Consider the following 19,682-nt stretch of genomic DNA (forward strand, 5'->3'; position numbering starts at 1 on the left):
TTTAAAAAGCTACCCACTGCCATAGCCAAACTTCTAAGCATAATCTTTGAAAAATCTTTCAGGACCAACTCCTTGCCTAACCTATGGTCACTAGCCACGGTCATCCTCATCTTCAAAAAGGGAGACCCCAGCCTACTTGAAAATTACAGACCAATCTCCTTATGCTGCATCACCTGTAAAGTCATGGAATCAATTATTAACCAATCCATTATCCTCCACTTAGAGACAAACAACCTACTCTCCAATAAACAATCTGGTTTCAGAAAAAAACTATCCTGTAATCTGCAACTCTTACACTGCAAAAACAAATGGACTACACAACCCGATCAGGGCAAAGCAATAGACACAATCTACATAGACTTCTGTAAAGCCTTTGATTCAGTGGTACACAACAAACGTGTCCACCGTCCCTGTCCTATTGTTTCTTTTATTTTTCTTATATGTACCCATTTCATGTATTCATATGTATATGAAGTATATACTTATACCTATTACCTTGTAAGTGATTGACAAATCAAATAAATAAATAAATAAATATAACACAAACAATCCACTTAAGTCTTGATGCAATATATGAACTAAACTTTTCAGCATGCACTAACAACCTGTACTTATCATTAAAGAAATCTCCAAAGTATTCCATACACACACACACACAAAAGCACTTTAGACCCTGCTGTTTCACAACTTCAATGTAGTACTCAATTGCATTATTGCATAAAATACGGAAGGAGGGGAAAAAACAAATTTCTAGACCATGCAATGGCAAATAACAGAATAACAAACTTGGAAGTTTTCTAATCCACCCCCCTGGTCAAGCAGGAAACTCCATAACCATTTCAGAGAAATGGTCATCTAATCTCTCCTTAAAAACTTCCCATGTTGGAGCACCCATAACTTCCGAGGCAAGTTGTTCTACTGGTTTATTGTTCTAACTATTAGGAAATTTCTCCTTATTTCTAAGTTGGTTCTCTCCCTGATTAGTTTTCATCCTTTGGTTCTTGTGGTGCTTCCTCTGGTGCTTTGGAGAATAGCTTGACCCCCTCTTTATGGCAACCCCTTAGATACCGGAACACTGCTATCATGTCACCCCTAGTCCTTCTTTTCATTAAACTAGGCATATCCAATTCCAGCAACCATTTATCATATGTTTTAGCCTCCAGTCCCCTAATCCTCTTTGTTGCTCTTCTCTGCACTCTTTCTAGAGTCTCCACATCTTTTTTATATCATGGCGACCAAAACTGGATGCAGTAGTCCAAGTGTGGCCTTACCAAGGCATTACAAAGTGGTGTTAACATTTCACATCATCTTGATTCTATCCTTCTATTAATGCAGCCGAAGATTGCATTGGCTTTTTTGGGCAGCTGCAGCATTCTGCTGGCTCATATTCAAGTGATTGTCCGTTACGATTCCAAGATCCCTCTCGCAGCTACTACTGTTGAGCCAGGTACCAGCAAGTATATTCTATACTTTCCTAGATGGTTGCACAGCATGTAAGTTGAGGTCTACCAATTTGTTGAAACTAGCCGCCTTGAAAGTGAGCCAGTTTGGGTTTAGTGGCTTAGTGGTTAAAGTATGAGACTAAACACTGGGAAACCATAAGTTCTAGTCCCACCTTAGGCACTTGGAGCCAGTCACTGCCAGGAAAGAGGCAAACCACTTCTGAAATCTTGCCAAGAAGACTCCACTTCTTCAGACAACCAACAGGAGTAACTGCAGTGGTAGAATTCAGCCAGTTCACACCAGTTTGGGAAAACTAGTTGTTAACTTTTTGGTGAACTGGTTGTTGGGAGAAATCATTAGGGAAGATAACCAGTTGTTAAATTATTTGAATTTCACCATTGAGTAACTGTCTGGACTTCTTCCTTCCTTCCTTCCTTCCTTCCTTCCTTCCTTCCTTCCTTCCTTCCTTCCTTCCTTCCTTCCTTCCTTCCTTCTTTCTTTTTTATTTTTGGAGGGATGATGGTTAAATGGATAACTTTTCCAGACCAAACTATTGGGCTGCCTCTGTCATTTTCATTTTGTAAGGCTTGCATCCAGGGCTTTGCAGAATCTAAACCTTCTCGGGAGAGAATGTTATATTTGTTTTGCAACCTGCTACCTTCCCGCTTATTTATTTATTGTTAACTAAAATATCTAAAAACTCCATGAATCAAATCCAATGGCCCATGAGAAGCACATCATTGAGGAGGTAGCCAATTTCACTTGATATCTCCATTATTTTAGAGATGCTTTATTGTACTCGACAAATCTTAGAATTTCTCTGGAATTCCCATCATTTTCTTTTGAACTTGGCCAGGTTTATCCCATCTGCTTTTAAAAGGCCGCCAGTGCCCAGTGTGACTAGTAAAATCATTGTCAAAATGTTTAAAAGGCAACTAAGCATACAACTCATAGCACTTCATTCTTCTTGAAAGAAAGCAAAGGGATCCCCATGGGTGGGTGGCCTGACTGAGAACTTCTGCTTTTTATTCCAGGAAATTGTTGCACCAAAAGAGCTGGTGGCAGATCGTGTCTTTGCAATGCAAAGACGTTTGGAATTGTGGTTGCTTCTGTTGAATTGAGCTTCGTAAATTTAGAAAGCGTACGTGATGCTCAGCCCTGCTAGCCTGCTTTGCTTTCCATTGCTGACCTCCAAGAGAAAATATATATATATTTCCTATATGAGTCAAACTAATTTTTCCTTCTCATTAAGACAAGTAGTCTTTGACTTGCCCGTTTAGTGACTGTTCGAACTTACAACAGTAGTGGAAAAAAGTGGCTTATATCCATTTTTCACACTTACAAACCATCGCAGCATCCCCTTGGTCACGCGATCAAAATTCAGATGCTTGGCAACTGGTTCATATTTATGACGGTTTTAGGTGTCCCGGAATCAAACCTGACATACAAAGTTCGTGGGGGAGCCACTTTCATTTAACAACCGTCTTTTCTAACTTAACAACTGAAGTGATTCACTTAACAACAGTGGCAAGAAAGGTAGAAAAATGGGGCAACATTTACTCAACAACTGTTTTGCTTAGCAACAGAAATATTGGGCTCAATTGTGGTTGTAACTCAAGGACTAGCTGTACTTCATTCCCACTCTCCTGGCACTCTATCAGGCTGCAAAAACAGATAATAACAGATCATCAGAGTTGGAAGGGACCTTGTAGGTCATCTAGTCCAACCCCCCCGCCCAAGCGGGAGACCCTACACCACTTCTGACAGGTGGCAGTCCAATCTCTTCTTGAAAGTCTCAAGTGATGGCGCTCCCACAACTTCCGAGGGCAACTTCTGTTCCATTGGTTGATTGTTCTAACTGTCGGAAAGTTTCTCCTTATTTCCAGGTTGAATCTCTCCTTGTTCAGTTTCCATCCATTATTCCTTGTCTGGCCTTTGGGCGCTTTAGTAAATAGCTTGACCCCTCAATTTATCTTCCTGCTAAATGCCAACAATAACCCTAAACATTCCAAACAGTTTTTTTACAAAACATTTTCTACAACTCTGCCAAGTAATGCCAATTTCTCATTACTGAGTTCTTCCCTTCTACTTAAAAAAGATAACTTGGAATGGGAATCTGAACGGCTCATATCCTGTCTCAATTTTTTACTAAGCATGAAGTGGCAGATTCTGCATCCACTTAAAATGATCTCCCCTATCTTAGAATCTTTGAAATGTTATTCTTATACCGAGAAGCCAAACATTCAAAGCCTAATTCTTACTGATTTTCCCCTACTATTCTGTTCAATTTCCTGCCGAATCATATGATTTCTAAACTGATTAAAAGTTCATGGTGCGGATTTTTTGCTCTTTCTTTTTTAAAGACAAATGTTTCTTTCCTTCAAGACTAACTCTGAGAAGAAGAAAAACCTGTAATCCTTCCTGACCATCAATATTTGAGCACAATGTAGTGCAGGGGTCTTCAAACTTGACAGCTTTAAGACTTGTGGACTTCACCTCCCAGAATTCCTCCTCCAGTCATGTTAGCTCAGGAATTCTGGGAGTTGAAGTCCACAAGTCTTAAAGCTGTCACGTTTGAAGACCCTTGATGTAGTGTAACATCAATCGTAACATTGTTTACTGTAATTGTAACAATTGTAACGATGTTTGTAACATCAAGGTTTGACCACAATGTAAGGCCATTCTTGGAATTCTGCATCCAGTTTCGGTCACCACGATATAAAAAAGATGTTGAGACTCTGGAAAGAGTGTAGAGAAGAGGAACAAAGAGGATTAAGGGGTTGGAGGCTAAAACATGTGACGAATGGTTGCAAGGAACTGGGTATGTTTAGAAAAGAAGGACTCGGGGTGACATGATAGCAGTGTTGCGATATCTCAGGGGCTGCCACAAAGAAGAGGGAGTCAAGCTATTCTCCAAAGCAGGACAAGAAACTAACCAGGGAGAGAACCAACTTAGAAATAAGGAGAAATTTCCTAATAGTTAGAACAGTAAACCAATGGAACAACTTGCCTCCAGAAGTTATGGATGCTCCCACATCGGAAGTTTTTAAGGATAGAATAGAATAGAATAGAATAGAATAGAATAGAACAGAATAGAATAGAATACTTTTATTGGCCAAGTGTGATTGGACACACAAGGAATTTGTCTTGGTGTAAATACTCTCAGTATACATAAAGAAAAGGTACATTCATTAAGAATCAAGAATCATAATGTACAACACTTAATGATAGTCATAGGGTACAATCAGCAATCAAATCATACTAGGAAACAGTCAATATAAATCGTAAGGATACAAGCAACAAAGTTACAGTCCTACAATCACAAGTGGGAGGGGATGGGTGATAAGGAGTGATGACAAGATTAACAGTAATAGTAGTGCACACTTCGTAAATAGTTGAACAGTGTTGAGGGAATTATTTGTTTAGCAGAGTGATGGCTTTCGGGAGAAAACTGTTCTTGTGTCTAGTTGTTCTGGTGTGCAGTGCTCTATAGTGTTGTGTTGAGGGTAGAAGTTGAAACAGTTTATGTCCAGGATGTGAGGAGGTCTGTAACTATTTTCACAGCCCTCATTTTTACTTGTGCAGCATACAGGTCCTCGATTGAAGGCAAATGGGTAGTAATTGTTTTTTCTGCAGTCCTAACTATCCTCTGAAGTCTGTGTCTGTCCTGTTGGGTTGCAGAACCAAACCAGACAGTGATAGAGGTGCAGATGATAGACTCAATAATTCCCCTGTAGAACTGGATCAGCAGCTCCTTGGGCAGTTTGAGCTTTCTGAGTTGGCGCAGAAAGAACATTCTTTGTTGTACTTTTTTGATGATGTTTTTGAAGTTAGGTGTCCATTTTAGATCATGTGATATAGTAGAACCTAGAAATTTGAAGGTCTCTACTGTTGATACTGTGTTGTCTAGTATTGTAAGAGGTGGTAGTATAGGAGAGAGGTTAGATGACCATTTGTTTGAAATGGTTATAGAGTTTCCTGCTTGAGCAGGGTGGTAGATTAGAAACCTTCCAACTTCGTTATTCTGTTATTTGCCATTGCATGGTCTAGAAATTTGTTTTTTCCTCTCCTTCCATATTTTATGCAATAATGCAATTGAGTACTACATTGAAGTTGTGAAACTGTCTAGGTGTGAAAAACTTAGACGTAGAATAATGTTATTGTCACTTTGAATGTAAATGGCATACATTAAAATGAAATTACAGCTCTCAAAGGGTCACTACCTCCAATATACACTACATAAACATGACCAATAAATAAATACATAATTATGCATGTACCCCCATATATGACACAGGGAACTAGAGCACTGTCTAGTTTCGATGTATACATGTATGCGCTGAGAGAAACAGTCATAACTCACTTCTTTCAGTGCCGTTGCAACTTTGAACAGTCACTAAATACATGGTTGTAAGAGGAGGACTTATCTGTACAGCCCCAGCCAGCATAGTTAGCGGAGAGGAATGTGGGGCCTTTACTTTCAGCTGTGTTTGCAGGATCCCAGGATTGCCTGCATTTGGATCTGTCTGTCCCAAAGTGGCAAGACGCAGACCAGAGCGTACGACGAAAACACGAATGAACAAACCAGCTGCAGATCCTTTCCAATGTGATAGCTCTGTTTAAACACACAAAGTGGTTTAGAAAATTTCCAGGCTTGATGGCTCCTGGGGCCATTAGTCAAAAGACATTGCACAACTATACTCCTGTCAGCTTTTGTGACCAATGTTTTTTTGTGGTAATGGGGCAGGGATAGGTTTTTAAATGATGGGAAGATATGAGAAGATAAAAGCGTTTTTTTGGGATGCTGGGTAAAATCCCATTTATGAGTCATGGCAGTTGCATAATTTAACTCTGGCTTGAAGTACCACGTTTTTTTCCTGTTTTGTTTGGAAAGGGAAGAATTAAACTGTCCACATCTGTATTTAGCCTGTCTGCTTGGGAGTTTGCAAGGACTGTTTATCTGCTTTTAGGTTCCCAAATTGCCAGAGAGTGGAAGGTAATGGGGTGGGGGTGTATTCCAGGCAGGATGTTTACAATGGGGTTGCAAGCCTTTGGAGCAAGTGTGTCAATGAGATTTTGCATCTCGCAAAAAACGAGGGCAAAGGGCACAGGGTGACACCCGACCTATATCCGGTCCCAAGGTCCTCGCGGTGAAATGATTATTTTCAGCAAACCTTGTCAAACTTTATCAGACTTAAACGGTGCAATTGATAGGTGGGTTTCCCCCTTTCTATCCCTATTTAAGGTAGTCCTCAACTTATAAACATTCGTTTAGTGACCATTTGAAATTACAACCGCACTGGAAAAAGTGACTTATCACCTTTTTTTTCCACACTTGCGACCATGGCAGAATTCCCATGATCACATGATCAAAATTTGGAGCTTGGCAACGGGTCCATAGTTATGATGGTCGTGGTGTCGCGGGGTCATGTGATCCCCTTTTGCAACTTTCTGAGGAGCAAGGAGACTCACTTAACAACCGTGTTACAAATGTTAACAATTACAGTGATTCGCTTAACAACCGTGGCAAGAAAGATCACAAAATGGAGCAAAACTCGCTTAACTACTGTTTTATTCAGCAACAGAAATTTTGGGGGTCAGTTGTGGTTGTAAGTAGGAGTGGGATTCAAAAATCCCAGCAACCGGTTCTCTGCCCGGTTGCCGGGTGGGCGTGGCCATGGTGGGCGTGGCCTACCGGAACTTCCAGAGGCTTCCCTCAGGCCTCTGGCAGGATGAAAATGGCTCCCCCCTGGGCTCCAGAGGCCTTCCAGAAGCCGGAAACAGGCCCATTTCTGGACTTCTGGAACTTCCGATTCGGCCCATTTTTCTCTCTCCCAGAACCTCTGCATGGACCCTGCACTTACCTGCATCCAAAATGGGCCACATGGAGATTTCTGGAAGGGGCAGGGCAGGTTGGGCAGGGCCAGCCAGTTGGTTCAACTACCGGTTCAGCCAATGATGGGATTCAAAAAAATTCACTACCGGTTCTATGGCTGTGGCTTGGTGGGCGTGGCAGGGGAAGGGTACTGTAAAATCTCCATTCCCATCCCACTCCAGGGGAAGGTTACTGCAAAATCCCATTCCCTCCTCGCCCCACTAACCTGCTTTCCAGGTCCCTTCTCCTGTGCAGGGCAACAAAAGAAGACCCAGCCAATCAGCTGGGACTCAGGAGGCAGAGAATAGATGGGGGAGGGGCCAGTCAGAGGTGGGATTTGCCGGTTCTCTGAACTACTCAAAATTTCCGCTACCGGTTCTCCAGAAATGGTCAGAACCTGCTGAATACCACCTCTGGGTTCAGCGAACCAGGTGTAAATTTAACATCCGGTTCATCCGAATTGGCTGAATCCCACCCTGGTCCTAAGTCAAGGACTACCTGTATCTGATTCTCCTTCTTAGGCTTTCCTGACGGGGTGATTTTTCTCCTTCAAAGTCAGGATGCCCTTCTCTTTCTCCTCTCATTAGTCACAAGCACTCCTTGTGGTCTCTCATCCAAATACTAACCGAATCCGAAAAGCTTAGCTTTTCAAGATTAACCAGGGTCAACTCTATTTTAATTAAGTGGAAATAATTGAAATATGCTGTATCCCCTATACTTGCTCTTGCTTCCACTGTTATCACACTGATGTCATTTTCTTCAGTGGAAGTTGTCTGAGGCACAAACGACCTTTTGAAATTTTTTCCTAAATTCAAAGAAAGAGATACAGGGTGTCAATTTTTTTTCCCTAATTTCTCAGGACAAACGAGAAATCCTTCTATAATACCTCAAACTGGTCTGCTCTTTTTCTCAGACTACAATAACTTCTCTGGAAGATATTCGTTCAAATAGTTCCTTGTAAAGAAGAACTGTGAAAATGACCTTAGGAAGGAAGAACCATTAAGAGAAGTGAAACAGCAATTAAGTCTTGGGAAAATGGAAAATATGAAGAAGAAATTCAGATGAAGCCCATCTTGATTCTGTTGGTATAGCAGAATGACTTTCAAGATCCTGTTATTATGCTGCATTACACTAAAGTAGCAATTAAGAATCTGATTCCTGAACATACATGTATATCACCAGATGAACTGACTATCCAAAAGATAATAATGACTTGTGCTGAGATGGATAATTTAACTCTGGTGTTACAAGAAAAGGAAGAGTCCGAGTATTATTGAATTTAGGAAAATTGGTATGACTGGATTGATGGATGGATGATGACAAATTAATGATAAGCAACATATAAGTTAAATGCTTACATTCACATAAATTGTATATACTTGTAAATAATGCACAAAATAGTAGTATAAGATGAATGCCACAAATTGTTAATATCAAGATATTTACACTTTTTGTTTGTTTTTAAAGTTATAAAAGATTAATAAAGTTTATTTTTAAAAAGGGAGTGAGGAGTGGGGTGGAACAGGAGACGATGCAAGAGAATGTTCTGCTCCACGGTAATAATATATTAAAAAAACAACAACAGTAGATTATGTCCTTCCCACCTATTAACTAAAACGCATTTAGAAATAGAGCAGAGAGGCAGGGAGCGTGTGAGAGAATCTCTGAATGATATTCCTCAGAACAGGAACAAGGACATCACATGGGCAAGAGTGCCAGATGATTAGCAAATGTTCTTTGTGCAGCCAAAATGGACGGAGGCTTCCGGGTTCCATTAAGGCAAAGGAGAATAGGACATTGGTGACAACAGGACATCCGCGGCTGACAGTCAGGTAGCCCTTGACTTATGTCTGGGGGAAGGCGGGGGGCTTAGTGACCATTCAAAATTACGACAGACCTCCAAGGCTATCTCTGAGGGAGATAGGCAGTGTCTAAATCTGACTGTCAACTCTGAAGCGAACCTGGATGAAGCCAAATGTTTAAGCCTGGAGGCGAGAGGAGGCAGTCAGTGGCGTTGTTGGGGGGGGGGGGGTAGTGACCATTCAAAATTAAGACCCCAAGGTTTCTGAGGAAGATAGGCAGGTTCGACGTCAACGAACTGGATGAGCATCTTTGCTGCCTCATAGTTGTCATGAAGGCGAAGGGAGGGGAGGAGTAGATAGACCAGCTACCAGTCAAAACAAAAACTTGTCCTGTCGGAATCAAGGTCATCCCAACAGGTGGCTATTGAAGGAAGAATCAAGCCTGCCATCCATCCTAATTGGACAATGTGATCGATGACACCTGGAAGGGGGCAATTTTACTCTTTTAATTAGGTGAAAACTGCAGAAACTTTTAGAGTTGATTTTCACCAGCTGTGCCGATATGCTGAACATATTCTTTGAGGAATCCACTGCCTCGGAGTTCTGCTTTCAGTGGGTGCTTTACTCAAAACGCTGACATTGACAAATAAACAAAATAAATGAAAAAGCTACTTATGACCCACTTCCGAATTCCAAGTGTCAGCTTCCTCTCTCCCTCACAGTCAGGCTTTGGGTGCTCCAAAACAACCAACCTGCATTTACATCATGTGACTGCAATTTACTCCATTCCCCCCTTCCCCAGAAACTAGCATTTACTTCCAGTCCCCCCCCACCCGCAAAAAAGTACCCCATAGCAAATGTTTGCTTTACAACAGGGGGTCGCAAAGTTGGCAACTGTAAGACTTGTGGACTTCAACTCTGGGCGAATTCTGGGAGTTAAGTCCACAAGTCTTAAAAGTTGCCAAGTTTGGAGACCTCTGCTTTACAATATCTATGTTCACTTAATGACCACTGCAAAAAAGGTCTTAAAATTGAGTCTGGCCATGTTACAATTGTCATGACTTACAACCATAGTTGCAGGGCTGAATTACAGTCATAAACTGAGGATTACCCGCATTTTTCTTTTACTCTTTCCACAATTCCTCCCACTTTTCTTGTTGGCTGAATCTTTAGCAGGACTTTAGCAATCTTTAGTAAGACTGCCTCCCTCAGCAAGTGTCTTGAGCCAGGCCTGCTAAAGATTCAGGTGATCTCCTGCTTGAGGGGGGGTGGGGCAGGGGTTGGACTAGACAACCTCCAAGGTCCCTTCCAACTCTGTTCTTCTATGATTCTATGACTATGGAGATTCTCGGTCATTCTGGTCATGGTTGTCGCAAAGGTGTTTTTCCACGAGGCAACTGGATTTTGTTGTTTTTCTTTGAAGACATCCAAGAAGCTTGGATTTTGTTGTTTTTCTTCGCATCCAAGAAGCTTCTTCAGTTCTGACTGGATGGTAGGGCAGGGAAGGATTTCTATTCCTTGCAGACAGCTGGTCAGGTTAAAGGACGCAAACGACCAGCCATCTGCAAGGAGTATAAAGTAAAGCTGGCTGGGGAATTCTGGGAGTTGAAGTCCTCCAGGCTTAAAGTGACCAAGGTTGGAGACCCCTGGTATAGAAAAGGGGCGTGGGGGACGCGTGTTTTGCAAACAATACCCTTTCTCCGCTTTCGCTGGCACCAATCTCCTTCCCTTCCCCCTCTTCCTCCCCTCCCCCCCGTCCACCCCCGCGGGGTTGCTCGTTGCGTGACTTTCCTACACACCGACCTGAATTACAACTCTTCCAAGTTCGGAGTTTCCCGTCTGAGCTGTTGGAGCTGCTTACAGCCGCTTAGCCAATGGGGTGGCGAGGAAGGCGTGGCCACCCCATTCATAAATTCGGACCCGGCCGAACGGCTCCTCACTTCTAACTGCTTTCCGGGCGCTTTCAAGCCTTTCTCCTCTTCCTTTGCCCGGACGACCATGTGCTACGCCTGCAAGCCGACCATGCTACAGTTCAGCATGCCCCCAACCTCCGCCAGGGCCGCGCCTAGCGAGCCCCAATACTTCACTTTTGATCCTCTCCCGGACAACGAGAAGAGTCCAGCCCACCGGGGTTACACCAAGACCAGCAAATCCAAGAGACGTTCGCGGAAAGTCCTCTACCCTCCAGTGGTAAGTCGTGAGGGGGAACGGTTCGCAGCCCGGTCCGAGAAACGGGAGAGTAACTGGGGTCCATCCAAGAGGGCCATACTCGGTCTTGACCCCCTTTAAGATGCTCGCTGGCTGGGGAACTCTGGGAGTTGGAGTCTCCACCTCCTCTGGTCCAAGGGGTCTCCAACCTTGGCAACTTGAAGACTTGTGGACTTTAATTCCACAAATCTTTCCTGCCTGAGCACGGGGGTTGGACTAGAAGACCTCCAAGGTCCCTTCCAACACTGCAAAATCGGGTATGCTGCTCCCATATGAGCAGCTTGTATATATATCCAGTACGGATTATTTTCCAATAATTGTGCAAAAAGTGTGTTTCTAAATCGGTGTTTCTCACCATGGCAACTTTAAGAAGTGTGGACTTCCAATTCCCAGAATTCTGGCTGGGGAATTCTGGGAACTGAAGTCCACAAAGCCATCATGGATGAAAAATACTGTTCTAAGTAGCTTTCTTCAACCTTGCCTGAATAACATAGTTGGAAGGGACCTTGGAGGTCTTCAAGTCCACCCCCCACCCCTTGGTCAGGCAGGAAACCTTACACCATTTCTGACAAATGGTTGTCCAATCTCTTCTTTTAAAAACCTTCCTGAGGTTGGAGCATTCACAATTTCTGGAGGCCAGTTGTCTGCCTTGTGGGACTGGAACGGTCATCCTTGCAGGGAACAGCAGCAATAGGTCCTTCTAATGCCGTAATTTATTTTTGGAACTTGGCAACTTGAAGATGTGTGACTTTGCACTCCCAGAATTGCCCAGCCAGCATGGACCTATGGTGCATTTAGTGCATGACAATCCAAATCATTCCTGGAAGCGGAGGGGATGGGGGCAATTATTTCATTGCAGGGGCATTGAACTAAATGCAGAGGTTAATCAGGGTGCTGTGTCACTAATCCTCTTTCCTTGTTTCTCTTTCCCAGGTGAAGCGTTATTATCCCACGGAGGAGCGCAGCTATGCCAAGACCTTCCTCTTCATCCTCCTCGCCGTTGTCTTCTTCCAAATCTATAATGCGGAAGAGGACCTCCTCCTTGCTGGAGCCACCCTGGAGGACAACACATCCAGCTGCTTTCTGCAGGGCGGGGAGTCTCAGGCCCCTTCGGCACAGCCCATCATTGCAGAGCAACCCGTTGTATCAACTCCCTCCTTGGAAATCGCCAATGTTTCTGAGTGGTCCTGGGGGGAGGAGGACAGATCTTCGGAATCTACTCTCGACATCACCCATTTTTTGCAGCAGAATCCAGCTGCTTTCTGAAGAGGGAAGAACCCTCCCTCCCTTCCTGCTGGAGGCGGGAAATGGACCGAGAGTCTATAAAGTGGGAAGCCAGGCGGCGGGGCTGTCATGCTCGCGGGCCTTTAGCAAAAGTCTCTTTGTAAAGCAGAAGTAAAGATGCAGAAAGGGACAAGGAGGCCTGGAGCTCAGCCTTGCGCATTCCTGACACAAGACTGACGTCGTAAGAAACTTGAACTCGACTGACACAGCATTATGCAAACAGGAAGGGGGACATTCCTCGTTGGTGCAACTGAAGGAGGTGGGGGAAAGGGGATATTTAATATTTATTAATAATAATTATAATAATAATTAATATCTATGTAATGTAAGCTGACTTTTATTTATGTGTGAAACTGGAAAATAGGATAGGGAACTGCTGCTGTTGGGCTGCACTAGGCCTTTGGAAAGAACTCTTAGAATGTTTTTATATTTCTCTAGCATTATATTTTCTCTAGAATTAACAGCGATGGTTTTGTGGGTCATGAATCTGATAGGAAGAAGGCTAGATTTTGGAAACTGAGAATCTTTTTAGCATTTGTACTTTGGTGAAGGAGCAACGTTTTAGTGAAGATTGAATGTTGATCAGAATTTTGCAAATGGTGTTGTGATGCTCCAATACTGTACCTTTTAATGGGAGGAAACGTCTTGTGACTAGGGACGGGGTGGGGAAAATAGAAAAACTGACAAAAAAAAAGTTGTCATTGAAGCTAACGGACAAGACTTCTCAGCTTCATAATAACTGGCACAATAAAAGTTAAAGATGCTTCTTTTTATTTATTGTAAAAACATCTGATTTTTGTTGTTGTTCCTGCATTGTATGTTAGCCAGAATACTTTTTTGTTAGTGTTTGCTGTGTAACAATAAGTGGCTTTTGAAGGCTGATGCAGCCATACTAGCATTTCCAAAACTTTAGTAAGTCACTTTTGTGAATTGCACTTTACATGTTAACACTATTCCAGATGAACTGGCTCAATTGTGTATGTTCTGTGAACAAATCAATAAAAAAAAATATGATGTTTTAATCTTTGCCTGGCTGGGATATTTCTGAAAGCTGTGTGTAGAAAGAAAATCTTGGATTGGCAATAAACCTTTGAGAAAATTTTGGAGGAATCAACCAACACCCCCCTTCTGCATTCTAAATTCACAAAATCCCTTCACACACACACACAGACACACACAATTACATATATGAAAGAATAAACCAAGGGTCTTCCAACTTGACAGCTTTAAGATTTGTGGACTTCAACTCCCCAGATTTCCTGAGCTAACATTACTGGAGGAGGAATTCTGGGAGTTGAAATCCACAAGTCTTAAAGCTGTCAAGTTTTAAGACCCCGGAATAAACACTGGCAACTTGCTCATCATTAAGCCAAGCTCAGAGAAGATCAAAACTCAACTGTTTAACCCCGAATTACATTTATTTTCTACAATTTGGACCAACAAGAAGAATGAGTCTAGTAACCGTGAATTCTGTTTCAGTTGTAACTTCTGAGTCACCTTCAAATGTTGCCCCACTTAGAATGTGCTGCAATAATTGATCCACACAGCAAGGAACATGAGTTACCACCACTTGGGTTTCCTCCTGGTCCATATAGGGCCACATCCGCTCAATTGCACTGCTGACTTATGATTACATCAGCTGTGCTTGTAGAAACTATGAATTGAGGAGCACCGTTGTTCATTCAGGGAACTTGTAAGGCGATCTGGTTCCAACACTAGAACCAATGTTTCTGTAGCCCAGGTGGTTTTTTATTTGTGGGGGGTGGGGAGAACAGGACATTTGCCTTGCTGTATGTAATCTGAGTTTGTCCTTTCCTGCCCTGTTCAGTTTTTGTTGCCTCAATGTAAAAAAGGTGTGGAGACTCTAGAAAGAGTGCAGAGAAGAGCAACAAAGATGTTTAGGGGACTGGAGACTAAAACATAGGAAGAACTGTTGCAGGAACTGGGTATGTCTAGTCTGATGAAAAGAAGGACTAGGGGAGGCATGATAGCAGTCTTCCAATATCTCAGGGGCTGCCACAAAGAAGAGGGAGTCAAGCTATTCTCCAAAGCACCTGAGGGCAGGACAAGAAGCAATGGGGGGAAACTAATCAAGGAGAGAAGCAACTTAGAACTAAGGAGACATTTTCTGACAGATAGAACAGTTAATCAGTGCAACAACTTGCCTCCAGAAGCTCCAACACTGGAAATCTTTAAGAAGAGCTTGGATAACCATTTGTCTGAAGTTGTGTTATTCTATTCTATTCTGTTCTATTCTAAATGGTTGTCCTCACAACTCCAGCTACTGGTTCATTATTGTACTTCCAGCTATTCCACTCAATATTACATCTTCTGCAGATCTGGTGAACATTCTCTTTACCTCATGAAGAAACTACTGAAAAATGGAAGACTCAAAACATTTACTGCGGCATCTCCCATCTCAATACCTCTCCAACCATACATGAGCACACTTTCAAGTTATGATTTTCCAGGGGGGTTGTACACCCTTAGTTTTCAAGGCCACATCTAACTAGCTTGCTAATCCAACAAATTATGATTCTCAAATGCTTTAAGGAAATTGAGATATGATATGACAGCAGCATTCCCACTATCTATTAAGGAGATTAGCTGTCAAAAATACAGATGAGGTTTGTCTGACAGGATTTGATAAACTCTTGATAAATTCTGCATGACTTTTATTAATTACTGCATGATTGTCAAGATACTTACAGATCAACTTCTTCATGATCTGCTCTAGAATTTGCCAGGTGTTTGATGTCTGTCAGACTGGCCAGAAGTTTCCCTTTTTCACTTTTTAGGCACTGGTTCTCCTATGTTTCTTTTTTTAATTATTATTATTAAATTTATTTGCCACCCATCTCATTTTGAAGTAACTATGACATTTCACCAATTTGTCAAGATTTTGCAAAGATATTGCATGAAGGTAGTCCTTGACTTACAATAGTTCATTTAGTGACTGTTCAAAGTTACAATGGCACTAAAAAAAGTGACTTGTGACCATTTTCCACCCTTACTGTTAAGTTCGGATAATGAGAGGCTGAACCAGGGCATGGGTGCAACAATACTTTATTAGAATAATAAAGGACTGAACGTGCTTGCCAAGCCTGGAACTGGCTCGCAGCGATCAGCGACTGGTTGGACCCGCAGCCTGCTTTTATAGCTGGCTGCTGGGGAGAACCAGCCAATGAGAGAGGGCAACCGCCCCGCAGCGCGAACGGACCTGGGTGGGAACTTTAAGCTCCAGGGACATAACACCCTTCCCCCAGATGCGAACACGCGTAGTCTTTAAGATACGCGGGAGGCTTATGCTGGCGCCCAGAACGGCGCAACTCTGGGGAGTTGTCTGGTAGTTCAGAGTCTGCAAAGGAAGGTCGGACCGGTGGGGTGTCACGAACGCGTTCCTCGGTCAGTGTCGGTTCGGGACTCGTAGGGCTGGTCACTGGGGATGTGCTTCCGGTGACTGGTTCGGACTGGTCAGCCGTCTGGTGGTCACGGTTCGTGTTCAGGCTCCCCGGCTCGGCTGCAGGAGTAAACTGGTCACCGGAATTGGTGCTGATGAGGGGTTGCTGCTGTAGCCTCGCACCGGTCTGCAACCATGAGTCACTGCTAACATGAGTGCCTTGGCGCTTCCGCAGCTGATCCAGGTGCCTTCTCCAGATTCGGCCATCCTCCAGTCTGACTCGATACGACCTGGGTCTGGTGATGGCCACGATCTCGCCCGGGATCCACAGAGGGTCTCCAGCGAAGTTCCTCGCGAACACGGTTTCCTGTAAGACAAAATGCCTAACCCCCGATGTGGAAGCGAGGGGAGAATCAGGGCAGTAATGTGGGTGAAGCCTGTCCAATACAGTCCGCAGGCGTCTACCCATCAGGAGTTCAGCCGGGACTTATTAGTGACTGTGCACGGGGTTGAGTGCTGGCTCAGCAAGAAACGGGAGAGTCTGTGGTGCCAGTCTTCCTTGCTGAACCTAGCTAGAGCTTCTTTAGTGGTCCTAATGGCTCTTTCTGCCAATCCGTTACTGGCAGGATGAAAGGGAGCCGTGAAGATGTGGCGGATGCCCAGATTGGCAGCGAACGACTGAACTCGGCCGATGCGAACTGGGGGCCATTGTCGGAAACAATTGAGTCTGGTAGCCCGTGCGTTACGAACAGGCGAGTTAATACCTTGGTGACCGCTGCGTGGTGGTTGTGGATAGTTGTGCTACGTCAATCCATTTAGAGTAAGAGTCCACGACCACCAGGAACATTTTGCCATGCATCGGGCCCGCTAGGTCGATGTGAATCCTGGACCAAGGTGCGCTGGCGCTTTCCCACTTAGTGGGGTGGCAATTGGAGGATGGACGGGATTCCTGGCAGGGATGGCAGGAGCTTACCCATCTGATGATGTCATCGTCGAGGCCAGGCCACCATACGTAGCTGCGTGCTAATGCCTTCATCCTGACGATGCCAGGGTGGCCCTCATGCAACGCCTCCAAAACTCGGGTACGCAGTGAGGTCGGGATGACCACTCGTGTGCCCCACAGCAAACAGCCCTGCAAACTGGATAACTCCTGTGGCGGGTCTTAAAAGGCGTGAATTTGGTTTCAACATCACTGCCCGGCCACCCCCTCCTCACCCAGTCCAGTACCTGGGCGATCGCTTTGTCTGCCTTGGATTTGGCGGCAATGTCAATGGCAGTGATGGGGAGGTCCAGTTGGGTGACCTCAAAGATAGCATGGACCGGGGCAGGATCCTCAGCTGGAGCAGGCAGGGGCAGCGGCTGAGGGCGTCTGCGTGGGACAATGTTTTACCTGGACGGTGTATGAGTCTATACGAGTATGCCGCTAGGAAAAGAGTCCACCTCGTCATTCTAGGAGACAGGACTTGAGGGGTTTGTTTGTCACCTGCTAGTAGACCCAGGAGAGGCTTATGATCCGTGACCAGCTCGAAAAAGTGGCCAAAAAGAAATTCATGAAATTTCTTCACTGCTGCGACAGCTGTTAAAGCTTCCTTATCGATTTGGTATAATTGCGCTCTGTTGCAGAGAGCGTCCTGGAAAAAAGCGATGGGGCCTCGGAGCCATTGGGGAGCCTGTGGCTTAACACTGCCCCAATTCCAAAAGGGGATGCGTCCGCTGCTAGCACTAATGGAAGGTTGGGGTCAAACTGAATAAGGACCGCCTCCGACGTGAGTAGTGATTTGACTGCTGCAAAGCGGAGTCTTCCTTGTGTCCCCAATGCCAAGACGATTTTTATCCAAAAGTCTGTGCAGGGGTTCCGCCACAGATGCTTTATGGGGCAGGAAAGACGCGTAAAAATTCAATAGCCCCAAGAAGGCCTGCAGTTCCGCTTTGGAGGTTGGAGTGGGTGCCTCGTGGATTGCCTTAACCTTGGACTCCAGGGGGTGAATGCCTGAGGCGTCAATTTTATAACCCAGAAAGTCCACCTGTCTAGTGGCAATGGCACATTTTTCTTTTTTTAATTTGAGGCCATGCTGTCTGAACCTCTCTAACACTGCTCGAACTCTCTGGAAGAGTTGGGGTCTGTCCCTGGCCGAGACTAAGATGTCGTCGAAGTAGGGTACTACACCAGGGAGGCCCTGCAAAATCCGCTCCATGAGGGATTGAAAAATGCCTGGGGCAACACTTACGCCAAATTGGAGACACTTGCACCGGAAAGCACCCTGTGGGTGACAATTGTCTGGAGTTCCGCTGTTTGGTTGTCAACAGGGAACTGTTGATATGCTTGAGACATGTCCAATTTGGCAAAAATGCTGCCAGGTTCAAAAGTGTGTAATAAATGCTGAATGACGGGCACTGGGTAGCGCTAACTTGTAGAAACTTATTAATTGTGGTTTTGTAGTCCGAGCAAATTCTCAGGCTACTGTCTTTTTGAGGGGTGTGACAATGGGCGTCTCCCATTTGGCGAAATCTGTTGGCTCAATGACCCCTTGTTTTAATAATTTATCCAGTTCCGCATCTAATTTAGGCCGAATAGCGAATGGGACTCTCTACGAGGTTTTAGCCTGATTGGGACTGCTTGGGGGTCGACTGAGAATGAGATAGGGGTACGTTATAACACCCCAGTTCATTGCTGAATACGTCTGAGTAGTCAGCGAATAAGGAGTCAGTGTCAGAGGTTGAGACAGCATGGACTCCTGTTAACCCTAGGCCGAGATGGGGGAACCAATCAAGCCCCAAGAGTGTGGGGAGGTTGCCATTAACTACCACTAGAGGTAGGTGGCCTTTGAAAGTTTTAAAATTAACAAGAAACTTGCCTCTGCCGATTACAGGAATGTCCTTCCCCTGGTAGTCCTTCAGGCTAAACTGGCACTTCTGGAGCCGGTTTCTGGATAGGCTGGGCTGTAGTCTCTTGAGGGTGCTCCAAGAGATAATTGAGAGCGCTGACCCCGTGTCAACCTCCATGCGACAAGGTTTACCTTCTAACAAAACGGAGAGAGAGATTTTACTAATGGCATGGCAAGCGTGCTTAGCATGGTGGCGAGTGCGACAGTTCAATACTTGCCTTTGGGGTCCAGAATGTGAAAAGGAAGGGTGCCTTTGTGCCGAGTTGTGAGCGGCTTGACAGACTCTAGCGATGTGCCCCTTTTTGTGGCAAATGTTGCAGGTGGCTCCCTTGAATTTGCAGGTGGCCCTCAGGTGAGATCCACCACAGGATAGGCACAGGGTGATGTGCTTGGGTGGACTGATGCTTTCTTGCTTGGCTCCTACCTGCGGGTGTCTGGCGTGGGCGAGGCGGTGGATGTCGGCCGCATCGCTGGGGTCCTCTTCGATGACCACCTCTTCAGAGTGGACTGAAACTGCAATTTGCTTGGAAGCAGGACCTTGGATTTCGGTGGCTGAGTGTGCTGCCAGCTCCGCTGCCAGGGCTTCCTCGGCGGCTTGCGCGAGGTTGAGGTCCTTCCTAGCAGTAGGCGCCTTTGGAGGTGAAGATCCTTGACTCCGCAGACTAGCTGATCGAGGAGCATGTCATCCAGGTAGGTCCCAAACCCACAATGGAGTGCTGCAGTCCTGAGGGCAGCCATGTACTGGTTGATGGTCTCTTTGTCTGATTGCTTCCTCATTCGGAAGG

General features: G+C 44.7%; 1 protein-coding gene and 1 long non-coding RNA gene across 2 annotated transcripts in view; both read left to right on the top strand.

The window, feature by feature from the left end:
• Positions 1-19,682, top strand: part of LOC148126775 (uncharacterized) — a 279,119-nt gene that overhangs the window by 83,232 nt on the left and 176,205 nt on the right. The window lies entirely within an intron of this gene.
• Positions 11,074-13,616, top strand: IER3 (immediate early response 3). Its single transcript, XM_026720413.2, has 2 exons — positions 11,074-11,310; positions 12,262-13,616. Exons 1-2 carry the CDS (start codon positions 11,119-11,121, stop codon positions 12,592-12,594), a joined length of 525 nt encoding a protein of 174 aa, XP_026576198.2. The 5' UTR covers positions 11,074-11,118; the 3' UTR covers positions 12,595-13,616.

This window comes from Pseudonaja textilis, chromosome 2 (assembly GCF_049901715.1).
Source record: "Pseudonaja textilis isolate UNSWEBS1 chromosome 2, rPseTex1.2, whole genome shotgun sequence".
NCBI classification, from domain to species: Eukaryota; Metazoa; Chordata; class Lepidosauria; order Squamata; family Elapidae; genus Pseudonaja; species Pseudonaja textilis.

Excerpts from the sequence above, each read along its gene's own strand:
- IER3 (XM_026720413.2), top strand. The coding sequence starts at position 11,119 with ATGTGCTACGCCTGCAAGCCGACCATGCTACAGTTCAGCATGCCCCCA. Across the intron at positions 11,311-12,261 it reads AAGTCCTCTACCCTCCAGTG|GTGAAGCGTTATTATCCCAC; the intron begins GTAAGTCGTGAG and ends TCTCTTTCCCAG.